General features: G+C 34.5%; 2 protein-coding genes across 30 annotated transcripts in view; one reads left to right on the top strand and one right to left on the bottom strand.

Moving 5' to 3' along the window:
- Positions 1-3,839, top strand: part of Arms (Ankyrin repeat-rich membrane spanning) — a 70,503-nt gene extending 66,664 nt beyond the window's left edge. For 7 of the 13 annotated variants that reach the window (XM_088183331.1, XM_088183327.1, XM_088183325.1 and 4 more), the window contains 6 exons: positions 244-408; positions 482-584; positions 649-734; positions 874-894; positions 973-1,069; positions 2,383-3,839. In XM_088183331.1, the coding sequence (XP_088039457.1) occupies positions 244-408; positions 482-584; positions 649-734; positions 874-894; positions 973-1,069; positions 2,383-3,602 (1,692 nt within the window). In that variant the 3' untranslated portion in view covers positions 3,603-3,839. Of the gene's footprint in view, positions 1-243; positions 409-481; positions 585-648; positions 735-873; positions 895-972; positions 2,266-2,382 lie in introns of those variants that run through there. The other 6 variants (XM_088183328.1, XM_088183326.1, XM_088183335.1 and 3 more) reach the window with 2 other exon arrangements.
- Positions 3,840-8,688: 4,849 nt separating this feature from the next.
- LOC148237156 (rho GTPase-activating protein 23-like) overlaps positions 8,689-22,455 on the bottom strand; it is a 199,593-nt gene continuing 185,826 nt past the window's right edge. For 13 of the 17 annotated variants that reach the window (XM_088183351.1, XM_088183349.1, XM_088183344.1 and 10 more), the window contains 7 exons: positions 15,455-15,640; positions 14,998-15,118; positions 14,218-14,930; positions 14,030-14,153; positions 13,697-13,961; positions 13,442-13,629; positions 8,689-10,264 (listed from right to left, as the gene is read on the bottom strand). In XM_088183351.1, coding sequence (XP_088039477.1) covers positions 9,327-10,264; positions 13,442-13,629; positions 13,697-13,961; positions 14,030-14,153; positions 14,218-14,930; positions 14,998-15,118; positions 15,455-15,640 — 2,535 coding nt within the window. In that variant the 3' untranslated portion in view covers positions 8,689-9,326. Of the gene's footprint in view, positions 10,265-13,259; positions 13,328-13,441; positions 13,630-13,696; positions 13,962-14,029; positions 14,154-14,217; positions 14,931-14,997; positions 15,119-15,454; positions 15,641-22,455 lie in introns of all 17 variants that reach the window. The other 4 variants (XM_088183355.1, XM_088183354.1, XM_088183353.1 and 1 more) reach the window with 1 other exon arrangement.

Here is a 22,455-nt window from a genome sequence, read left to right on the forward strand (position 1 = left end):
TCAGTGTATGAAGGGAGACCCAAAAGTAACGAGACTCGGGTTGTGGAGTGGATGGACGTTAAGCGAACGAGTTCTGAGTGGTTGGATAATGTAGAGGGAACTAGTATTAGTCAGTATGCGACATTTTGTCGCCGTGAGAGCACCCATTCGTGCGTAGCATTTTTTTTTACTAAAAGTTTATAGCGAAAACGTGAAATGGCTCAAAGATATAAAATATCATCAATTCACATTATTTCATTTCAGGGCGATTTGCGAGATATTCGTCTTTCCAAGTTGAGCGTCAGTGCCGTTTGTTCGTTGTTAGAACGGGAACTGCCAGTAGCCGCTCCGGTTCTCGGTCCAGTTCTACGCCGACAGAACATATCCGGACAAGTTTTGAGGCATTGTGAGATGAACGATTTAAAAGGAGTAAGTTTTGTCTATCAAATCGAATCATCGACATATTCAATTGATGTTTATTGTTTAATTTTTATGTTTTAAGGTGTTGAATCTTAACTTTGGCGATTGGGAATTGTTTAAAATATTGATTTTGAGTTTGCGAGAATTGGAATCTAGCATGCCGCCTCTCATAAACATAGTTCAAGGTTTGCTAGATAAATGATTGATTTTTTTGTGATATATTTACTTATGTATTGTATGAAATTTTAGCTGAAAAAGAACGACCCGAGAAGGAAATAAAACCGAGGACTTCTCACGACAATTTGAAGTCTAAGCAATCGAATATGGAAAAGCAGGTAAATATGTACTGAGTAATGGTATTAGGGCTTATCACGTATTAAAGCTTTCTACTCTTAGTCAATTGAGTCATTCATTTGTATTAAATAATATCATTATAAAAAAATAAACTAATAGAACACTTTCTTTAATGCAAAGACATATGGACAAGAATATCAGGTGATTAGAGTATTTGAATCGCACGTTAAAGTAACTGTGTAATAATATCATTTTAATTATAATGTGTGATCGTTCCAGGTGACTTTGGAAGAGCAGATGATCTGCGGCGCTCTACAGACGTTGAACGAGGAAGCTTTAGAAGACGTTCTGTTGGGCGAGCCGACAGTGCCTCCAGGTGAGACACCGCAACCTCTCCCCACGATCAGTGAGCACGCTTCGGCAACAGATCCCACTCCCAACTCCCTCCAGCAGTTCTTCACACAGCCGATGGATCACAACGACGAATGTACGTCAGCCTGCCACTTGATCAGCAACGAAATCGACCAAATAGACATTCATCACAAAGACACGAACGCTATATTTGACTCGAAACGACGACAGTCCAAAGTGATGTTCGAAGACGATAAGAATCTGGAGCCACACGTCATAGTGATTTCGGGACAGTCGAAGCACTGCGATCAGACCATCGTCAATATACCGGATAACGATAGCGACGAGCGGTTATGATGAAGATTAATTTTAATAGATCTGTGCCTTAGGGAATGAACTGTTTTTAAGTCCAACTTGAATGCAATAATAGACGAGGGTGTGCCAAATGAAAATTTAAAATATTTTTATTCTCGTGTCTGCTGCAAAACATCAGTAAATTTTTAGTCCGCTTGTACACTCGCTGGAGTGACAGACGTGTATCACCGTACTAAACTTTCATTCGTAAATGAATTTCAATGCTTCGCTTTAGTGCATGTTGCTATTTTTAACCACTTTCTGATTTATACATAATTTACTGGAAAATAGAGCGGCGTTTTCATTTGACTCACCTTCATACAAATCTTGCCATAAAGATTAGTGGTATCGTTTTTCTTCTAAAGCACAGAAATAGCAATTGTGCATTCCTCCGTTACAGTGTGATATAATGTTTAAAACACTTTTGGCCAACAGTATTAATATAATTTTTTCGATAGCTTTATTAACAAGTTTTGATGTTATTAGTGATAAAAATAGTTCATATGATTGAAAATCTATATAGACTATTCTTCATAATATATAAGAAATTAACACGTCGACTTAATTAGTGATTTATAAAAATTCCCTTAATGTATGTGATATTTTTGAATTCCTACATTCCTATAGGAAAAAATCTATAGGTACAACGCAAACATGTGTATTTATTAATTTATTTATATATAGTAACTCTCTATTTTCTTGCTCGTAGTGTACTTACGAACCGCCTAAACATTATGTAATATTTTTTAGTTTATATAATTTATTTTATGTACGCACAAAAAAATAAACAAATAAAAACCATTGGATACACTTGAATGCTTTATTGCTTTTTTCTATAATATGGGAATAAAATTGTTTATTATTTTATTTTGATTTTTATTTAACTGCACGCCTTTTATGTTGTTACAATAATATATTTTCTGGCTTTGGTGGAGTATTATTCTTAACGTTCTAGAGATGTATGCTAAGGTTGCCTGTGTTTAGTTTCAGATGAAAGTGACTCTCTCCAATTGGTGCTATTAGCACCCGGAGCCGGATGGCAACCGACGACTCCTCCGGCCTCACTCACTACGTCCCCCCAGATGTCCCGAAAATCAGATCCCATACTCAAACCGAAAGGTAGCTTTAAAACGGCGTCCAAGAAACACGTATCCATTAACGAAAACAAACAGAGCTTCGAATCCATCAGCGAATACAAAACATTAGAACAACCCACGACGGTAAAGATCGAAGATGAAACGGTAATAAATAATAACAATAAAAAGATAAACGTACAGGTTGAAATTAACGTTAAAAGCGATAATAAATGTCCTCAAATCGTTTTATCGGACGATAAAATAATCGAAGAGAAACGTCCAACTAGAAAGAAACCGATCAAGAGCAACCAACCGAGACCGTCGTCTCTACTACTAATGCACGAAGAAATATGTCAGCCCAATAAAGAGTACCTTTCGAATAGATCGAAATCGGCTGAAGAATGTCCATCTCCTAACGATAACGCTAACGCTTCTATATCAAAGAATTCCAACTCTAAAATCAACGACAATAATCATAACGTAGAGCTTATAACGCGACTCAAAGAGAAAATCTTCAATAGAAGCAACAGTATAGAGAGAAGCGTAAAATCGATCGAGCTAGAAAGTGACGATGAATCTACACCTCTAATGTCATCCGAACGATCTTCGCCGTCCCCGTCGATCAAATCTCACCACTTATCAATCAAAGACGACTGCAACGTCAAATCACAAGGCAGCTCGACTCAAAGCTCATGCGACAACTCTCCGATCAAACCGAATAAAAAGTACTTAAATCCGACTCATCATAAGAACTTATCGCCCGAGAATCACGACTGTAATAATTCGGACGTCACAATCAGCGTCGACTTTAGTCCGAGTCCCGATTGCAGCTTGTGCGACTCTAGACTAAGTAATTTAGCTCACGGAGGTAATAGCGTCATGGTCGATAGTGAATTTGCGCACAGTACTGAAGAAACAATATCTAATTCGGATTCAGAACGTCTCACTGAACGACGGATGACTTTAAGGCACACTAGAAGTTTGTTATCCGTGCCTCATTTAGTAGAACCGTACCAGATGAGTACTCTATCTCGAGGCGTTTCTGAAGCGAGTTTGCGCAGCAATTTATGGCGGCAAGATGCTGTAGAAGACAACGACGATTGGGATAATCCAGAATCGTCGGTCTAGACCGGAAAGGAACAATGTATATCAATGTTGTGATTTTTCTTCGACACAATAACATTAATGGCCTTAATCTCATGAGTTGTTATGAAGAAAATTATTTTATTAATCGATTTATATTCTGTTGAATATATACTTTTTGACTATTATAAACATAGGACGATTCCAGTATTTTATTGCATTTAAATGTGATATTTTCCTTTTTAAGATGTAATGTTATTAAAAATAAATATGTTGAATATATTACTCTTTTATTAAATTCAAGTTTAGAAAAAATCAATAAAAAGATGTATATTTTTACTAGCGAAAATATAATTTAACTGAAAGTGTATATGAAACTCAATTTGACTTGTGAAACGTCCATTTGCTGTCAAACGTAAACCAAATCTAATGAAAATTCTAAAACTAATTATAGTTTTAGAACTTTCATTAGATTAAGTCAAAAATATTTATCTCAGGGGAAAATAAGCGGAAGAAAAAGTACAGACACGTTGCATCTCGCATATTGCTCCATAGTTGGTCTGCACTTCGATATTACACTATGTTTTAAAAATATGATAGCTATCCTTACAGATATAACTACGGACTTCTGATACGAGAGTATTGGCCAAAGCATATTCAAATCGAATTTTGGTCAATAGGAGAGCGCAAAAACAATTATCACTTGCTCCTTACCGAGCGTTCCCACTGCGACGACGCCGAAACAAACATTTTCAATTTCTTTGTCTTATCAAGCAATTTATCGGGAACATTAAAATGTACAGTATATTAAATCAATATAGAATATGTACAGTATATTCCAGGAATGACATTTGGGAGGGGGGGGGGGGGCAAATAGGGACATTTTCCCCTCCCTAGAATTTGGCCAGAAAAAATGCATCTCATTTAATGAAATAATATGAATCTTAATAAAAATATATATATTCAAAAACGACCACTGACTGGCCAACCTTTGCCCGCTCCCCTGGAAATGCTGAAATAACGACTCTGTGAGGTTTTACAGTTTTTGCTTATAGTAGAGATACTGAATATTATGTTGTAGGGGGCCTATTTATATATGCATTTATTTAGGATTATTATGGCCAAAACTTGGCGGCACTCTAGTAACATTGGCGTAACTGACACTCTTCTCTGCTCGACTCTGGCGGGCTCGCACGCCGGTGTGGACCCCGGGTTTACCATATATTTATATAAATAACATGTAATTTCTTCAACGTTAAATAAAATACTACTGCAGCGGCTCAATCTGTGTCTAATTGCTGTCCATCACCACCATGTTTTCAACAACCAGTTGCGATCTTTTGCATCAGATTTTGATTTGAAGCAAGTTCTCGTTTTTTAACTAAAAAAATGACAGACTTACTAATGTACTCACTGTGTTTTGTTCCAAATAACGCCGGAGATTGGCGGATTACAATCTTTCGATTGATAAACATTCGCAACATAGAAGATTCTTTATTGCAGATATAAGTAAATCCAAATAACAAATACTCATCACAATATTTTCTAATTTTACTACATCTCTTGGTGGATTTCAAGGTTGATGCTCCATCACCTGAGTTATTTTCATCTATATTTTATTTCATTGTTTTTTTATTTTTATTATTGTCAAACTTTTAAGAACCGCTGCAATACATTATTTTGGATGTGTAAAGGCACCGAATACTTCAATCTTCAATCGTCACGTACAATAGCACTTGCGTATATGCGATGAGTCCTTATCTCACAGTCAATGAGTCAATAATTCTGTAGCGACCACACACAGATGACCATGTTTGAAAGGGTCATTGTCTCAAACCCTAAACTCGCGTTGCATAACAATGGAGATAAATAACATACTGGCGTAAAATGATTTGAGGACCGCACAGATCACGAGTTCACAGTAACCATTCTCCGTCGTTAAGAGAATCCCTTTGAGGCGATTGTCGCGGATATCATAAATTTAGACCTTAGACGAGCGAACGTCGCTTTCTAAAGGCGTAGACGCATTTCACCGTTCTACGAAGCGACTGCAGCGATTGGCTGGAAGATCGCCGCACATATGCGATTGGCCAACAAGTCTTTAACACCTGATGACGAGATTTGACAGATTTAACACCTGAAGAGAGATGAGAAGACAGTCAGAGAGCGAGAGTCACCAGCAGCCACCCGAAGAGAGCAGTAGAGAGGCGACCTGGAACTCCTGAACAACCTTCGCCACAAGAAGAATTACCTCCTGACGTTTGCTGCAGGTAGCCACAAGAACCTTGAGGATCATCCACGAGCATCATCACCTGCGACAGCTTCACTACGTCCACTATCGTCCATCGCACTCATGTAAATATATCAATAAAAAATCTTACTAGATTTACACCAGTCTCATTAGCCGCGAGGCAGTAGCGTAGCTATGGGGGGGGGGGGGGCGGAGGGGGCGGGCCGCCCCGGGCGGCACTTGCTTGGGGGCGGCATATTCGCGATGAAATCATCTAGTGTGGTTCTTAATCCTGAATAAACTAAAATTTATGTAAATCTACGAATACCAAGAGCTTAACAGAGAGTGTTACTACATGATCCATTGCTTAAACCACTGCCGTTACCGGTAATAGGGCTCTACGAGTCCAACCCAATGGGTGGCATCCAGCTTTTTAGGGCTAGATGAGCGGGAACCACCCCCCGTAGTGCTACGTTATTTGTTAGAGTCTCAGTAGTGTTTCTGACGAGTGTTATTAGGAAACGCTCTCCTGATCACCTGCAATCTGTTGCTTAGATTTTGCATAGCATTAGCCTTGAATGCTCCTGCATTTCTATGCTTCATCCTTGAACATCACTTTCGTGATGCCTCAGTCCCAGTTTCGACTCCCAGTCCCTAAGGGCTGGGCCCTTATTAGCCTGCTGGTTTGAAATGCAGTGCTTTGCTCGTCATTGGTAGTCCAAAGGACGCTACCTCGGTTGGGTGTTCACAAAGTTTACTTCCTCTTAAGAGCCTGGGGGTTTTCAAGCTCAAAAGAGGTCCCTCACTCTCCCACACTGTTAACGGCGAACTCCAGCGTGTGGTCGACTGGCGCCGACCAAGAGCTTAACAATAATCAATTTATTATTTTAAGAAATACTGATTTTATGACCCTGCAAATAAATGTATGGGGGGGGGGGGGCAATTTTAAGGATTGCCTAGCTACGCCACCGCCGCGATGTCAACAACACCTAGGGCCATAACCCCTAAAATTTCAACAAGTGATTTATTCCTGGCCGGGTGGTCACAACAGTTTAACAATGAGCTGTGAGGTTACTGTATGTTTATATCAAATAGCTCTTCAGCATCTTACTGGTTGAAAAGTCACACTAAAATATTTTTAAGGTGCAAATAATAGGCCGAGTTTTCCCATAATCGTTTATTAAAATTGGGAAATGCATTACAATGGTTTCTTCGCCGGCTCTTTACACTGTACAACGCCGACGAACTCTTTTGATCAAAAACAAATTACATCATACATCATAATGATATGCTCATTAAATTAAAAACCTTTCAAATCGTCAAGCACACTAATTAAGGTGTAATTTAGAACATTTCACATCACCGTCCAACGTGGAATCTTACAAAGTAACATACTTTGGCATTTTAATTACAATTTCATACTACAAATGTGAACATGTATAATATATTATAATAGTAATAATCTTTAAATGTATATTATAATATGTATAATACAATACGATTTGCCAAAGATCACATCAGTGAAATTTACATATATTACAAATTATCAATTTAATCTAAGATGACATACAATCTAATTTGAACGAAAACGGATTCGTCCACACATTGAATTGGTGTTCATTTATGCTATAATATTATAAATCAAATTATAAACATTTCATGCTTAATTTTGTAGTGAGATCCTAATACTTAACGATACGATTACCATATAATAATTTACAATTAAGTGACTTTTGATAAAGAACTAAAAATTAAGGCCACTTTGTATAGAGAAACGTAAAGTGTGATTGTAAAAAAATTATGCGTAGATCAGGATCGTGATACAGTGCCGTTTAAAAAAGCACCAGTAAATGAACGAGGCACCAAATACAATTTGTATTTATATATATACATATATATGTATAATATATATATATACCGTTATCAGCCTTATAGAGAATGATGCACATAGTTGGTGTTATGAGGAATGTTAAAAGGCCACGCGAAATACAAAATGGCACCAGATAAAATAATAGATACGCATGCATGTACATAAATATATACACAATTGACTAAAAAAAACAATAAAAGCTCCATAAAAAATAAAACATAACAATTTCAATTAAAAAAAAACATTGAGCGGCATCATTCAAAAGTATAGAATAGATAATTGCAGTTATTATTATAAAATAAGATATTAAAATTTAGGTAACTTGTTGATATTTAAAAAAATACATTCAACATTTTTGTACCTTGTTACTGTTTAATGCAAATATTTGATTAAAGATGCCGTAAGAAAAAACATTTAAAAAGAAATAACAACAAGCCTATCAAATAAATATGTACCACAATATTGGTGTTACCTATCACAAAATATTTAAATAAATTTCAATAGCAATTACACTACTATATAAAAAAATCATGATTCGTCAGTCACGAAATTTGTCGTTAAAAAGTAACATAAACTAACGCATTCTTAAGAAAATAATTGATATGTTCAATCGTTAATTTTTTGTTAACATAAAAATATATCACAAGTTGATAAATAAAATTTAGAAAATCAATACAATCGTCAATAAAAATGAAGTTAAATTAAAAAAATAAATAAATTAATTGCATTGCTTGAATTTATAAAGGGATACCAGAGAGTGTCTTCATAAGTTTTTGCTTTTATAAGTTGTCGCATGAGTGAAAAAGAAGTCCCAAGTATTAAGAGTATAATAGGTATATAATATATGATTAGGAGAGGTTTCATTGAAATTGATTATTTTAAAGACTTAGGATTACATTGTTATTTAAATTCAACAAAGAATGTAGAAAAAAAATATGTTTGAGAGATGTATAAGATTTTCTAGTCTCCGAAAGAAATAAACACATGATTTAACTCTAGAATTTTGTCAAGAAATAAAAATACTTGAGCTATAAAATAGGCAGTAGGGTTTTATTTGGTAATGTTTTGAAACCGTAAGTACTTAACATGCAGGTGACTTAAATATGCAACATTAATAAAAAAAAATACGTTAAGAGCCGATGACGCATATATGCGTTATTGTTAAAACTATCGTTAGGAACTGTTGATGCAACTGTGTCATTCAATAGCAGTCCTACTCAACCGATAACAGTACTTGAATCTGACAGTGCAGAAATAAGTAGTAAAATGTTTTAAATAGTTCAATTTTCTGAGCCATTTACCCATAGCCCACACAATAAAACGAGCAGAATTAAATAAAAAAAATCGAGATAAAGAAGGGTTTTATAGAAACCATATGAAATTAATTCAAAGATATATGGATTTGGAGAAAGGTATGAGTCAAAAAAGCTTATTCAAGTAGCGATTAACATTTTAACGATGCCACTGAAAGTAAATATTAAAATCTATATTTCTCAGAATCGAAAAAAAATTTAACTAGGAATAATAGTCGAGAAGAGTTTCATATTCCAGAAAATCAAGCTGATAAACTGTGCTTAAAGATGGTCTAAAAAAGAGTATAGCCCCTTAATTTGAGACATTTCAAATTTGACGTTCAACTCATGCGACAACTACACTAAATTAAAACAAATTAAACGTGCGACTCAAGCGGAATGGGCGATATATGACGGTGAACAGCCACATCGGTGATCGTCGTTGGAAGGTCCGGAGACGAAGTTCTCGAACAGCTGAGAGCCACCCACTCGTCTTTATCGAAGTCTTTCGTCCCGCCGACCGTGTGCCGTCTCTTGATCGACCGCTCCGGCATTCCGTTCTTCCTCTTCAACTTGGCCGAAGCTCTGTTCAGACCGCCGTAGTTGAGCTCCTTCCGTCGCAGGATATTCGTCTCTGTCTTTTCGTTCTTCGTCAGGCTCTCCGTCCGCATCAACCTCGCCGAGTTGCACTTTTCCGTCTTCGTCGGCATCTCGCCCTTAACGGCTTTGTCCGACTCGGACCGATTGAGCGACTCGGACCGTTTCAATTTGTTCTTCGCTAGAATCGCGTTAATTATATCAGTCTTATCGGTGGCAAAGCATGCCTTTTTAAACACCACCTCCTGTAACACGATCACTTTTTTATTATCGCAAAAAAACTTCTCCGCGTTCTTATTATTGTCGGGTATGTCATCTGGCGACGATTGCTCCGAGTTTATATCAATATCTTTTTCGCTGTCACTCTTATTTTCTTTGCCGTAGCGGAGTTTCTCCGCCTTTTTCTTGCAAACGTCCGATAAAAAAGCCTTCTTTACATCGCCGTTCTTCTCGTGATATCTAATGATCTCTTGCGAGCTACCGCTCTTCATCGAATCCGTCTCCGATCTGCTCTTCTCGTCCGAGTGGATCTTGGACTCTTCGGAGCCTCGGTCCAAGATGTCCGTGCTGCGATGTAAGCTCGGATCTCCAAAGTTAGATGTCTCGTCGTGACCTTCGTCGACGTACGGTATCGATAGATCGTCGAGAGGCGACGCACTATGCAACGACCGTAACTTTTGGTCGAAAGTCGTCGTTAACGAAGAAACCATGTCTGCACCTGTAAAATTTAAACAAATTAAAATTTACAATATAAACTTAAAACGATTAATACTATGTACATTATTACAAATTTAACTTAAGTTATATACAGCCAGAGACGACCAGGATGCGGTACAAGCTGTGCAACAGCACAATTCGCTTTCAAAATGTAAGTATTAGATTCAGTAAAAAAAAAGTGTCACTAGAGAAAATATAAATTACAGTAATCCAATGACGTAAGTTGAGATAGAAAAATTCTAGGAGGGGATCAAGATTTTTTCTCAAGAAAAAAATCTTTGTAACAGGTTATCATTTTATCAATGTTTAGCCCTAGAGTAGTGAGTTAATTTATACACATTTATTTATTATTATTATTATTTTATATTTAACTCATAGTAAATTATAGAAAAAAATGTGATTCTCAACGTTTTATTGCTTTAATTTATTTTACTACATTTTTGTATTAGTATGTTTTAATAATTTATTTCAACACTTCTAGTATTAATTTTTTTTATATCAATTCAGAGGCTCTCAATATTTTTTATAAAATTAATATAAAATATTTTTATTGGTATTATTTTAAAGTAAAAATAATTTACATTAAATCGAATTTAAAAAAATATTATATAAATATAATGTTTTTGATTTATTATTTCTTCAGTTATATACAGCAATATAATATGTACGGCGATACCGCTCAAGTTGCTACACAATCTCCATTCTAATCGATTTCTCCTAGAAGCCGAATTCCCTCTTTAACTCTTTGCACTCGTAATCGTTTTCATACTAGGTATGTCGACAGCTCGGGAAAGATGAAAAATGTTAAATTCTTTTTAAAAATTAAAATTAAATATGTAGAGCATAAATATGAATAAACTAATACCAAAAACGAAGAAATCAGAACAAATACTTGCATTTCTCTAAATTACATTTTCATTTTTTTTTGTTCTCTCAAGTACCATTGGTTGACAATCCATAACAATAAATTAACACAATAGGGCGACAACCCATTTTAAAATATTTATAGGACCAAAAAATGTTTTTCCATAAATAAATAAATATACACAAATAACAAAGACATGCCGCTCAGTTTTAGATATATCTACCTGCGAACGAAGAAAGCTTACATCGCTTGCAGAAATACAAAATTGTACCGTTTTACAACAATTTAAAAATCCACAAGGTATATCTATGTTTATATAAACTGATGTTAGGTATATTTAAAGAAAATAAAATACGTCCTATCGAAGGTCAAATGAAACGTTGCAGTTAATGTCATATTATTTTATATATTTCTTAATTAAAAATAGACAAAACTTTTAATGAGTAGCTTTATGGTACATATTTGTTTGTGATTTTATATATTCGAGCTAATAATGCTTAAATAGCATGTTTTTATATAAAATAAACATATAATGCACAAAAAGGGCACTACGTTTAATAATACGTGGGGTGTTGATTTATTATAAATTAAAGAAACAAATATGGAAAAATATTATTTTTTAATTTTTCGTAAATCCCCAAATTCTATTGGTATACCAACTCATCAGTGTAAAACAATTGAAAATAATCAAAGGTTGTATACAGTTTGCGGGAACTTGGGGCTCAGGACATTTGTCACTTGGTGGATATACTGCTATTTTTAAGGTACATTGTCATTACTAGTTATTATTCTCCAATTTTCTGATGTGGTGCGATTTGTTTGAGGTACCGTTTCTTTCTCGCTATTATTTTAATTGCCTGTATTCCACCTTCGATTCAAGGCAACAGGCCTAATTTCGACGTTACTTTCTTTACTATCATCATTGGAAGATGAAAAAATCAAACATGAAATCCTCCCCATCACAAAACATATTATCATTACAATCACTATATTCAGCGATAGCACTGTTTTTTTTACAATAAAATTTATAAAAAAATTCACAATAAAATTTAAAAAAATGGAAAAATTAGTAATTAAAACAAAATTATTAATCACTATAGTCTTACTTAGACACAAATTATGGACACCCGAGACACTGTCGAAAACCCAATACGCGTGTCTACCGAAGGACGATCGCCAACCATTGCCTTCGAGAGAAATCTACGGCACATCTGCATTTAAATTTAGTCATCAAAAAAACCCCGACTTATCGCGATAAATGTGCTCTCCCCGGCTTAATTCAAGTAAAAATGATATTTTTTTGATAAGATATGCTTCTTGAAACTCTTGTCTACAATACTGAAAAAACGCCATTCGAAACATGCACAGGAAATACCCAAAAATCGACGTTATATTCCATTAATTGAAATGGTGCGCCTGACGCACCCTACGAGTAATATAGAGCCAAGCGCTAGTGCATCTCACGCACCTTACGAGCAGAAAGGGTTAATCAATTCAGAGACCTTAGTTAATTTTCAAAGTGTCATCCATTCTGGTTTAGTCTCTTCAGTTTATTCAACAGAAGAATGGACAAATCTTTTTTTGGTACACCGAATATTGATCCTCAAAGTATTTATAATCGTAAATACTAGCATCCGTGAAGGTTATAAATGTTTCTTACTAAGGCTATTAATAACAATAGTTTCCCTTCTATACATGTTATCATGGTTACGAATTAGATCGACTGTGTATTAAAGTTTTAAACCAAACAGTTGATCTACGGTTTATTTGACGGTAATTTAAATAATATTTGAACCTAAAGCAATAAAGATTCTATACTCGATAAATTACTTTTTTCCATTCAACGGTAAATTATAAAAAAAACTTTCGATTATATTTCAAAAAATGGCAAGAAAGCGAGTCCAACGTAATTTAAAGATATTCCGGGTCGTCTCTGTATACAGCATAAAATATTAAATGTCATCTCAAAGCCTCCGATTGTATAGTATGCGTTAAAATCTCATATCTCTTAAAGCTGTAATATTAACATTGAAAGCGGTAAGCGTTATTTTATTTATTCAAAATCATCACACAAGTTATCAATCAATAGTAATAATAAAAAAATCCTAAATTAGTTCACATCAAACTTTACCAGAGTTAATCGAATATTCGGCAAATTCGTATCTCGGTTTCGTTCCATTTAGATGTGCATAGAATACCCTACCCGTCGAAACAGAATGATTAAAACAAAAGTACCATGAAATCTCAAAGTCCAAGTATCATATATCCGACTATGAAAAATTATAAAAGCGTATAATCTGTTTAATGGTTTACCATCGCTGAAGCTGTCGCTGGAAACGGCCGAGTCGGTCTTGAGCCGTTTACCCGCCGTATCCACTTTATTGCTGCTGCTGTTCGACAGAGAATCCATGCTGTTTTCGGCCACCGTTATCGGAGAAGACATTTTGTTCCTTGTGTTATTCTTCTCTCTTCGGTTAATCGCTCGTTTTTCTACTTCAATCCTGCAGATAGATACACGTTTTATTATATATGTTAGATAAGAACTATTTTATTATTTTTTAAAAGTACCGTTTGCTCCCGAGAACATGAGCAGCTTCTATCGCTGCCGCGTACGATTTGGACGAATCGTGCCTCGGAGACAGACTTTGTTGCTCGTGCAATTCTTCTGTAGACGTAACCACTTTATCGACACAGTCCCTCGATTTTACCACATGATTCGGACTACTTTCACAATTAGTATTTTGATTCTTCGTTCTCGGCTTTCTTTGAATCTTTCTATTCGCCGCTGAGATTATAGAACTAACAATGTCTTTAGTGCTAACATCCATTTTGCCTATTATTATATATAAAAAAAAATTAGATTCATGAACATTTTAATTATTTTATTAACAAAACCATTACCTTCGATCTTCTTAACGTTTTGCAATAGAAGCGCTTGATTGGAATTCGACGACGGTAATTCTTCTTCGCACACCACTTCGATGACTGGTGAGCTCCTATCTTCTTCGTCGAAATACCATTCCATCTAAAATATTTACAAAAGCATTTCAGTAATTTAAAATAGTAATAAATAAAATAAATTTACTTACATTATTAATTAGCGATTCGATGATCCTACACTGACTCGACATATCGTTGACCATGGTCATCATGTTATCATCGGCGCTCCTCACCAAGGTTGGGCCGAAAACAATGGCCAAGTTCCTCGCCTCCATCTTATTGATTGCATTCTCAGCGGCAACTTTCTTCAAGTGCTCCATCAAGAACTTTAGCGTTTCGTAATGATGATCGGGCAGTCCCCTCACTAATCGCCTGATTGTGTGGACACGCTCGGTGTTCTCCAAGAGCTTATCGGCGTTGATGAACATCGGATAGAGTTCTTTAGTCAATAGAGGATTCGGCAGTCGTCTGAAGAAGCCTTTTAATAAACTAGACACAACGTTCACGTCGTTCCACTTGGGATCTTGAACGTCAGGAGTCGGAGTTCTTTCTAGTGATTCCATCAGAGCTGTGACGTTTGCCGTGTTACCGGGTATACGATATAAGCCCACCACGTGCAATCCTCGTTCTTCTACAGCTCGAGTGCATAGACCGACGATGTGAGGTACTAAAGGATGATCAGGCAAAGGTTCGCAAAGCTCTAAAGGTACGCCGACGGCTTTGGAAGGTCTGCTACCGTTCGACGGTGCTCCTATCGGCGACGTGCCAGTTCCTCCGGTTTGCATTCTACGCAATTGTCTAGCGACTCTTCCTTTCCACGTCTTGCTCTTAGGCGACGCCGTCAACGACGCTGGACTATTATCTATAAATAAATATCGAATATTAAATACTATCAAGAGCAAATAAAATTAAATAAATAAATAATATACCTGTCGGCGAGACGGTTCTTGTACTGGCAAGTTTTTTAGTACGAGGCGGTGGCGAAAGACCACTGACTTCGGCCGGACTTTCTAAAGGTTTTTGAGGCTCAGCTAATTGACCTCTTGAAGCCTGTTAATTATATGAATAATATTTATTTATTGTGTATTGCAATTGCATAATAAATAATGTGCTCGTTAAGTGGTATGTGAATAAGAATTAAGTATTGATAAATCTATACTGTTATTCCTGAAGTGTCTTGTGATGAAGATTTTTTTACAGGATTAAAAATATATTTTTGTAAATCACAGTATGAATAATTATATAAGACTGGTTTCAAAAACGAGAAATACTTGAATCAAAGTCAATGGCAATTGAAGCATATTCGTATTACAGACGAAAAGAAGCATTGATTGGAATATATTGGGAGTTGACTTTAGAATCATTCATTTCATTAACAATAATAACCTGTGCTTGCAAAGCGTGTAGCCACTTCGATGCTTCGTCAGCACTGCCGGCTTGCAAAAGCAGTTCGGTTCCATCGGAGCCGGATGTGACTCGAACCACGTGTTTTCTCTTAGTGTAATCTCCGGCGAGGTCAGCCATGGAAAATTGAAGATTCAAAGACTCGCTAGACCCTCCTGCAGTTGGACTCTGAAAGCAAAAAAATAAACATATAACTCAAAAGTTTCTAAACGCAGAGTATGTTGAATTAATTAATAATACACAATAAATCTACCACTCGCCGGCCTTGGCATACATAATATTTTCATGAATGCACGAAAAATGCAATTAAGTGAGAAGTGTAAAATTTTCAGAAGGCGCCGTAGCGTGAACGGGAAACGTACATATATTATACGTGAGCGAAAAAATGAAGACGGAGACGCACTGAAGGCATAATCGAACAGTCTTGAGATTATTAATTGAATATATTTAGTTGTGGCCTTGTGGTCGCAAAATAAGAAAACTCATTATTATTGGCAGTGGATGACACGCCTCAAATGGCATGGGACGAACGAGTCACCGTTGATGATGATCATCGTTATGTTCCAATATTCAATCAATGACATGTCGGTTTGTCTGTAAGCCGTATATGAAGTTGTTTTGATTTTCTCCAATTTTTTTTGATATACTTCTCATTTAAATGCGACTTCATAATTAAATACACATTAGAACCATAGAAACCAAATCCATTCAAATAACATTCACTATTAGGAAGCAACAGTAGCAAATATTTTGAGCGTACTAAGCTGCTACTGTAAAAATATGTACAGCCAAAACTTTCAGCGTCAAAGTAATGGTACAAATGTAGGTCAAATGATTGAAATGCATCACAAGCTATGAATTCTTCGTGATCAACGAGAAACTCTTATCAAAACCTCCAAAGTCATACACGGTTTGAAGCATTATATGCTTAACGATTTATAACACATAAAGAATTAATATCTATTCAATAGGTTGTGTATTTAAGACAATACGTAAACTACATAAAGTAGCAAAATATATTTGACTATTTCTTCCTATAAATAATTTTTTTAAATTGATACAATTACGCATGAACGCTCCTTAAAATAATTGCATACATTAACGTCCATGTACAATTTAAGTACAGAGGGAAGGAAGGATTTTATTTTAAATAATGATATACAGTAGAACCCCCAATAACACGGTAAATTGGAGTTGTGCTATTTGGGTGCGTGTAATTGGGGGACTAGAAAATACTCATACAATTTTTTGCAATACGTATGTACGAATCAGGCGTGTATGGTGAGGTATCCCCAATTTACCGTGTTATTGGGGGTTCTGTATTAGATTCTTAATACATTTTATTTACAGCAATAATGTAATTAAATCTTAATTAAATTTAAACGGAAATAATTTCTTTATTATTGATTGATTAGAATATACCAGGAATGTGATTTCAGCTTTTTCAGAGGGAGGGGGGGCAAGAGTTGTCTCTGTTTAGAATCTACGTCATTTTATCGTGCCATCGCCGTCGCAGTGAGAGTGGAATGAAGCATAGCAAAACCAAATTTTGACCAATAGGAGGGCGCAAAAAACAATTATCCCTTCTCAGAAGTCAAAAATCCACGTCAAAAGCAATAAAATCGTGCCGTTGCCGTCGCAGTGGGAACGCTCGTTGCCGAGCGTTCCCACTGCAACGGCACCGACGCGATTTTATTGCTTTTGACGTGAATTTTTGACTTCTGAGAAGTGATAATTATTTTTGCGCTCTCCTATTGACCAAAATTTGGTTTGAAAATACTTTGATCAGCTCTCTTATATTAGAAGTCTAAGATATACTTTAACCAATACTCTCATATCAGAGTAGTAATATCGGTAAGGATAGCTATCATATTTTTAAGACATAGTGTAATATCGAAGTGCAACGAAGCAATATGCGAGATGCGACGTCTGTCTGTAATTCTTCTTTCGCTTATTTTCTCCTGAGAGAATTATTTTGGTTTGAAACTTTAATTATTTTTAGAACTTTCATTAGGTTAGGTTTGGGTTTGAACAGCAAATGGACGTTTCGCAACAGTCAAATTGAGTTTCATATTCATTTTAGAGCAGGATATAATTTCCCTTTCAGTTAAATTATATTTTCGCTAGTAAAAATATATATTCACTGTAACATTTATACATAGCAAGTTAATAAATAATGATTCGTATGAAAATATATATATTACTATATATGGAAAAGTTGAAATCATATAATTTTACTTACACCAGTCAGATAGATTGTATTTTCACTAGTAAAAAAAATTATATTTATCGACCGGTGAAAATTCCGATATGATTGCACTGAAATAAAATATTTTCTGAAAAGATTCGGGACTGTTTTTTGAAGGAATACCTGAGAATTTCTGGTTTAGAATTAGGGACGTCATTTTAGTTTTCAAAAGTCAGTCAGTGGCTGTGGGAGGAGTGGGAGGTGAAAATATCTCCACTTGCCCCCCCCCCACAAATGACATACCTGTAATATACGATAAGATAAGACAGATAAATTTAAAATTTTAGGGTAAGTTTAAATAAGTAAAATAATATACATTTTAAACTTTGTATTTTAAAATTAAATTATGATTTAAAAACTTAATATTGAAAAATATTTTTATCGTTAGAAATAATAGTATTATAAAATTTTAATTTATTTTATAATTTAAAATAATGAAATTAAACATTCAATGCTGATTTTGAAAGTTGCAAATTGTACAGTGCCTAATTTTAAAAACACGATTTAGGATCGCACGACGCGTAAAGAGTGATCTGAGAATTTCGTTGTTTCGGTATTCGTTACAGAGAGTTCACTGAAAAAATTCACGCTGCGTGGTCTGACTTTGAAAATATTATAAACTAGACTAATAAAGAAAGTAAAATTTACATTCAAATAAATCTGACCGACTCCCCCCCCCCCACAAATATATATCCATACCCAAAATTCGCACGATATATTTTTTTTAAAAACATGTGCACCACCCCACATAAATTATTCCCGTTCCTCGTAGCTATCGCCGATAGAAACTAGATGGCTCAGGTAAGGGAGCGCTCTTGAGCGCTGAATTCCAGGACGTAACGATCAAGAATAAGAGATGCAATCGCAACTCTAAAGCCAGATCTGTAAATCCCCGAGCATCCACGGATTGTAAGACACTTTAGATTCCAGACAATGAAGCCACATTCGAAACGCTACAAACCAACGGTGACGCAAACAAATATTGCGCACACAAAATTCCACACAGTGAAAATTCTGAACATAACTTCAACTGTTTTAAATTTTACTCTATTTTTAAGTGAAAAATTGTGTAATTTAATGAAATGTAAGTGTATCATACTAACACCTTTCTGTATCTAGATGGTGTTTATTATACCCAATGTGTATATTACTATTATAATTCATACTAACATTATTTATATATACATTTTTTTACTATATTGGCGTATTTTTTTCCAGAATTTTTGCTGTTTGAAATTTTTAAATCGTATTATATAAAATGGCAACAATAGCTACCTTGCATAAGTGTATTAAAATATCTAAAATATTTTACCGAACAGTGAACAGTGAGAGCATATAATTAGTTACATTATGTGTACTTGAACTAAAGTGATTTGACAATGCATAAATTGACTAGTTAATGTATGCATTTTCTAAATTCACACTTGGACTGTAACATATCTATTTGTAAGAATTATATAAAATAACCTAATAGATGTAAAATAAAGTTTTCGATATACTATTTATCGCAATTGGAAAATATATCAATAAATTATACACCGCATCATTATTAATAATAACGATGAATCAAATGTGCATCACACATATTCTGCATAATAATTAATTACCGAGGTGCGTAATTCATTAACAGCTAAAATAACAGCATTCGAATAGCACGCGATCGAAATCGATAAATGAAGATTATCCGGATGAAACGATATCATACATACAATAACAATATAATCAACATAAACAACACAAATATGTGTGAAAAACATTCAACAAGGCCGGAAAAATGATGAAAAATCAACGAAGTTGCGCAATGCGCATGCGCGGCGTGTGAAGCAACGCATACAGGAAGCCAGAGTAAAATAAGACACTGTTGTTGCACATTTGTAAATTTACATTAGTTTCGAAAGAACTAATGTTTTTTTATGTATAATACATGATCACCGAAGCAATGAGCCACGTAATGAGAATTCGATCAGATTTGGGAAAAAATCGATCAAGTCGAAAATCGATCTGATTCGCTCGACCCCAATGTCCGATCGGTCAGATGGAGTAAGTTCTAATCTGTCCTGTTGTAACGCTTTCGTAGTGACCTTATTGGGGTGGAACTTAATGTGCATTTTACAGGTTAAGAATGTTGAAACTTATTGTATCAAAAAGTCCTTCAGAATAAATCACAATAATAATAATTACAAATAATTTTGATGATGTATGAAATATTGTTTTATTATTAACGATATTTGTTATGATTTTAAAAGGAAATAATTTACTATATATTGAACATCTGTGGATGACTTAAGTGTAAGTTTACAAGTATTATATTAACCCCAAAAAAAAATATTCGCGAGCGGCCTGCATGGCCTTGAATGGGCCCGGCCAGATGAGCGAGAATAATAGTAGGTACACAGTCGTAATATAATTATTTAAAAAATTCTGTACTCTTCATTGTATATTGTACAAATATGCACATAAAATGGTTATTAACATTTTTTACCAAATCCGCTATGTAGCAATTTTTTTAAGAATATTTTAATTGAACATTTTATTAAAGGAAGTCGGTTATTTTTTTATTTTATTCTTATGACTGAAGCTAATAACTAAGATAAATAATAAAATAAAAACTATTGTTTTTTTTGTTTTTTCGCATATACAAAGCAAAATAGGATAGATTTGAAATGTTTGAGTCGAGACCTCCACGTTTTGCGATATTTATTTAAAATAAGAAATTTTTATTAACTCTAAAAACACGGGGACGGACTGCCTCGGGCGGCACTTGCTTGGGGGCGGCATTTTCGTGTAATGTGGTTCTTAAATTGAAAGCGCATATATGTAAGAATAATAAACAGTTTAACAAATGCTGATTTTATTCCCGGCAAATAAAAAAAGCCGCCCCTATAAATAAAAATATTTTTAACCGGCCCGAAAATTAAGCCAGTTTCCTAAGATCGGAAGTTCCCTATTGTTTGTTTGAGTCAAGCACGTAATAAAATCAGAAACGTCGTTTCAGATTTCTCATGAGAGGGGGGGGGGGGGATTTGGCCAGTCTATGGTCGATTTTAAATATTTCGATTACATTCAGATTCATAGTATTTAATTAAATGACATATATTTTTCAGGCTAAATTAAAAGTGAGGCAAATTTTCTCACCGCCTCCCCCCCCCCCTAAATAAGTGTCTAGCTTAAATAATAAAATGCCTAATAACCATTAACATATTTTATCAAACATCAAAACTGTATTGGCCATTTTGTATATGCATATAATAAGTAAGGAAAATGTAGCGTAGATGTAGGGGGGGAGCAAAAGAGGCCACCTACCAAGAAAGTTTTGACATATTGATAACATGCATTAAGTTATGTTATTTTTTATTAAATAATTATATGGGGGGGGGGAGGTAAATTTAAGAAACGCCCCGGACGGCACGGTTTTTTTTATATTAAAACAGCGCAGGTAGTCATTTTTTTTTTCGATATACCGCTAATTTTTTTGTTTTGCAAAATTTATTTATAGCAATAAATAGTTGAAAAATAATCAAATAATTAAAAAAAAAATATTTTGTAATTGCCGAAACATCAGAAATGACTAACATTTCCGTGCTAATACTTTATCAATAGCTGATTATGCTTTTCTCTCTTTTAAATCAAAACGAATAATGTTTCATTTTAAGCCTAATTTTTTATGGTAATATTTTTTTAGAGCAGGTATAATTAGATTAAATTAAAGTAATATGTAGTTCCATATCATTTTCTAAGCTCACGTTCATACATGTATAAATTGACTAATTTTACTTTAGAAAGTTTTACTACTACTTTACTTTACTTTACAAATGACGTGTATCTGCGTCAACTGCTCTTAACGATATTTTCCCAAATTAAGCATAATTAAACTTTTTTACTGATAACATTGAAACACTCTATGTTCTATTATTTTTACATTTCGATTCTTCATAACTTATATCGTTTAGTCTATTTATTTTCAAGAGTCAGTGCGAAAAAATATCATACACATAATCATAATATGCTCTTAAATTTCTGCCATGTGATTAGTCGTACTCAATGAATCGATTTATCGGCGAATGACCAATCACAGGGCAGAAATTTAAGAGCACATTATGATTACGCGTTAAACGATATTGTTGCGCACTGACGCTGGAAAATAAATGGACTATAGTTAACATTATAAGTGCTAAATTACTTTTCAGAAAAAGTCACGTAATTATTTAATTATACAGAAAAACTTTTTTTTTATATGTTTATATTCATTCTATGCTGCATTCAGGATCAAATTTTTAATTATATTTTTTACTGTATAACTGATTAATTACGTGACATTTTATGAAAATTAATTTAGCACTTAAAAATTATACATTGTTTTGTTTGAATTTAATTTCGAATTGAATTTCGCACTTAAGATCCATAAGCGGTGATTCGGATTTATCCGCACCTAGCACATAAAGGGTTAAAAATAACGAATATTTAGAAACTCTAGTAAGGACATATATGTAACGAACAACAAATTTGGATATCCACAATTTACAATTATTAAGTGATTACTGACCGTTTCATTCCAAAACTACTGACAATTTAATCTGTTGCCTTTTAAGTATATACATATGTAATCATTAGTGCGTTTTATATAGTTTAAAATAACATCGAATTATATTCCAATAAATTGTTATATTAAAAAAAAGCACAAAATAAAATATGGGGCGCAAGGTTATTTTTAGGCAGTCCATAATTTTTAATGATC

The sequence above is a fragment of the Plectrocnemia conspersa genome, unplaced genomic scaffold (assembly GCF_051122295.1).
Source record: "Plectrocnemia conspersa isolate PC_06_02 unplaced genomic scaffold, ASM5112229v1 ptg000003l, whole genome shotgun sequence".
Taxonomy (NCBI): Eukaryota; Metazoa; Arthropoda; class Insecta; order Trichoptera; family Polycentropodidae; genus Plectrocnemia; species Plectrocnemia conspersa.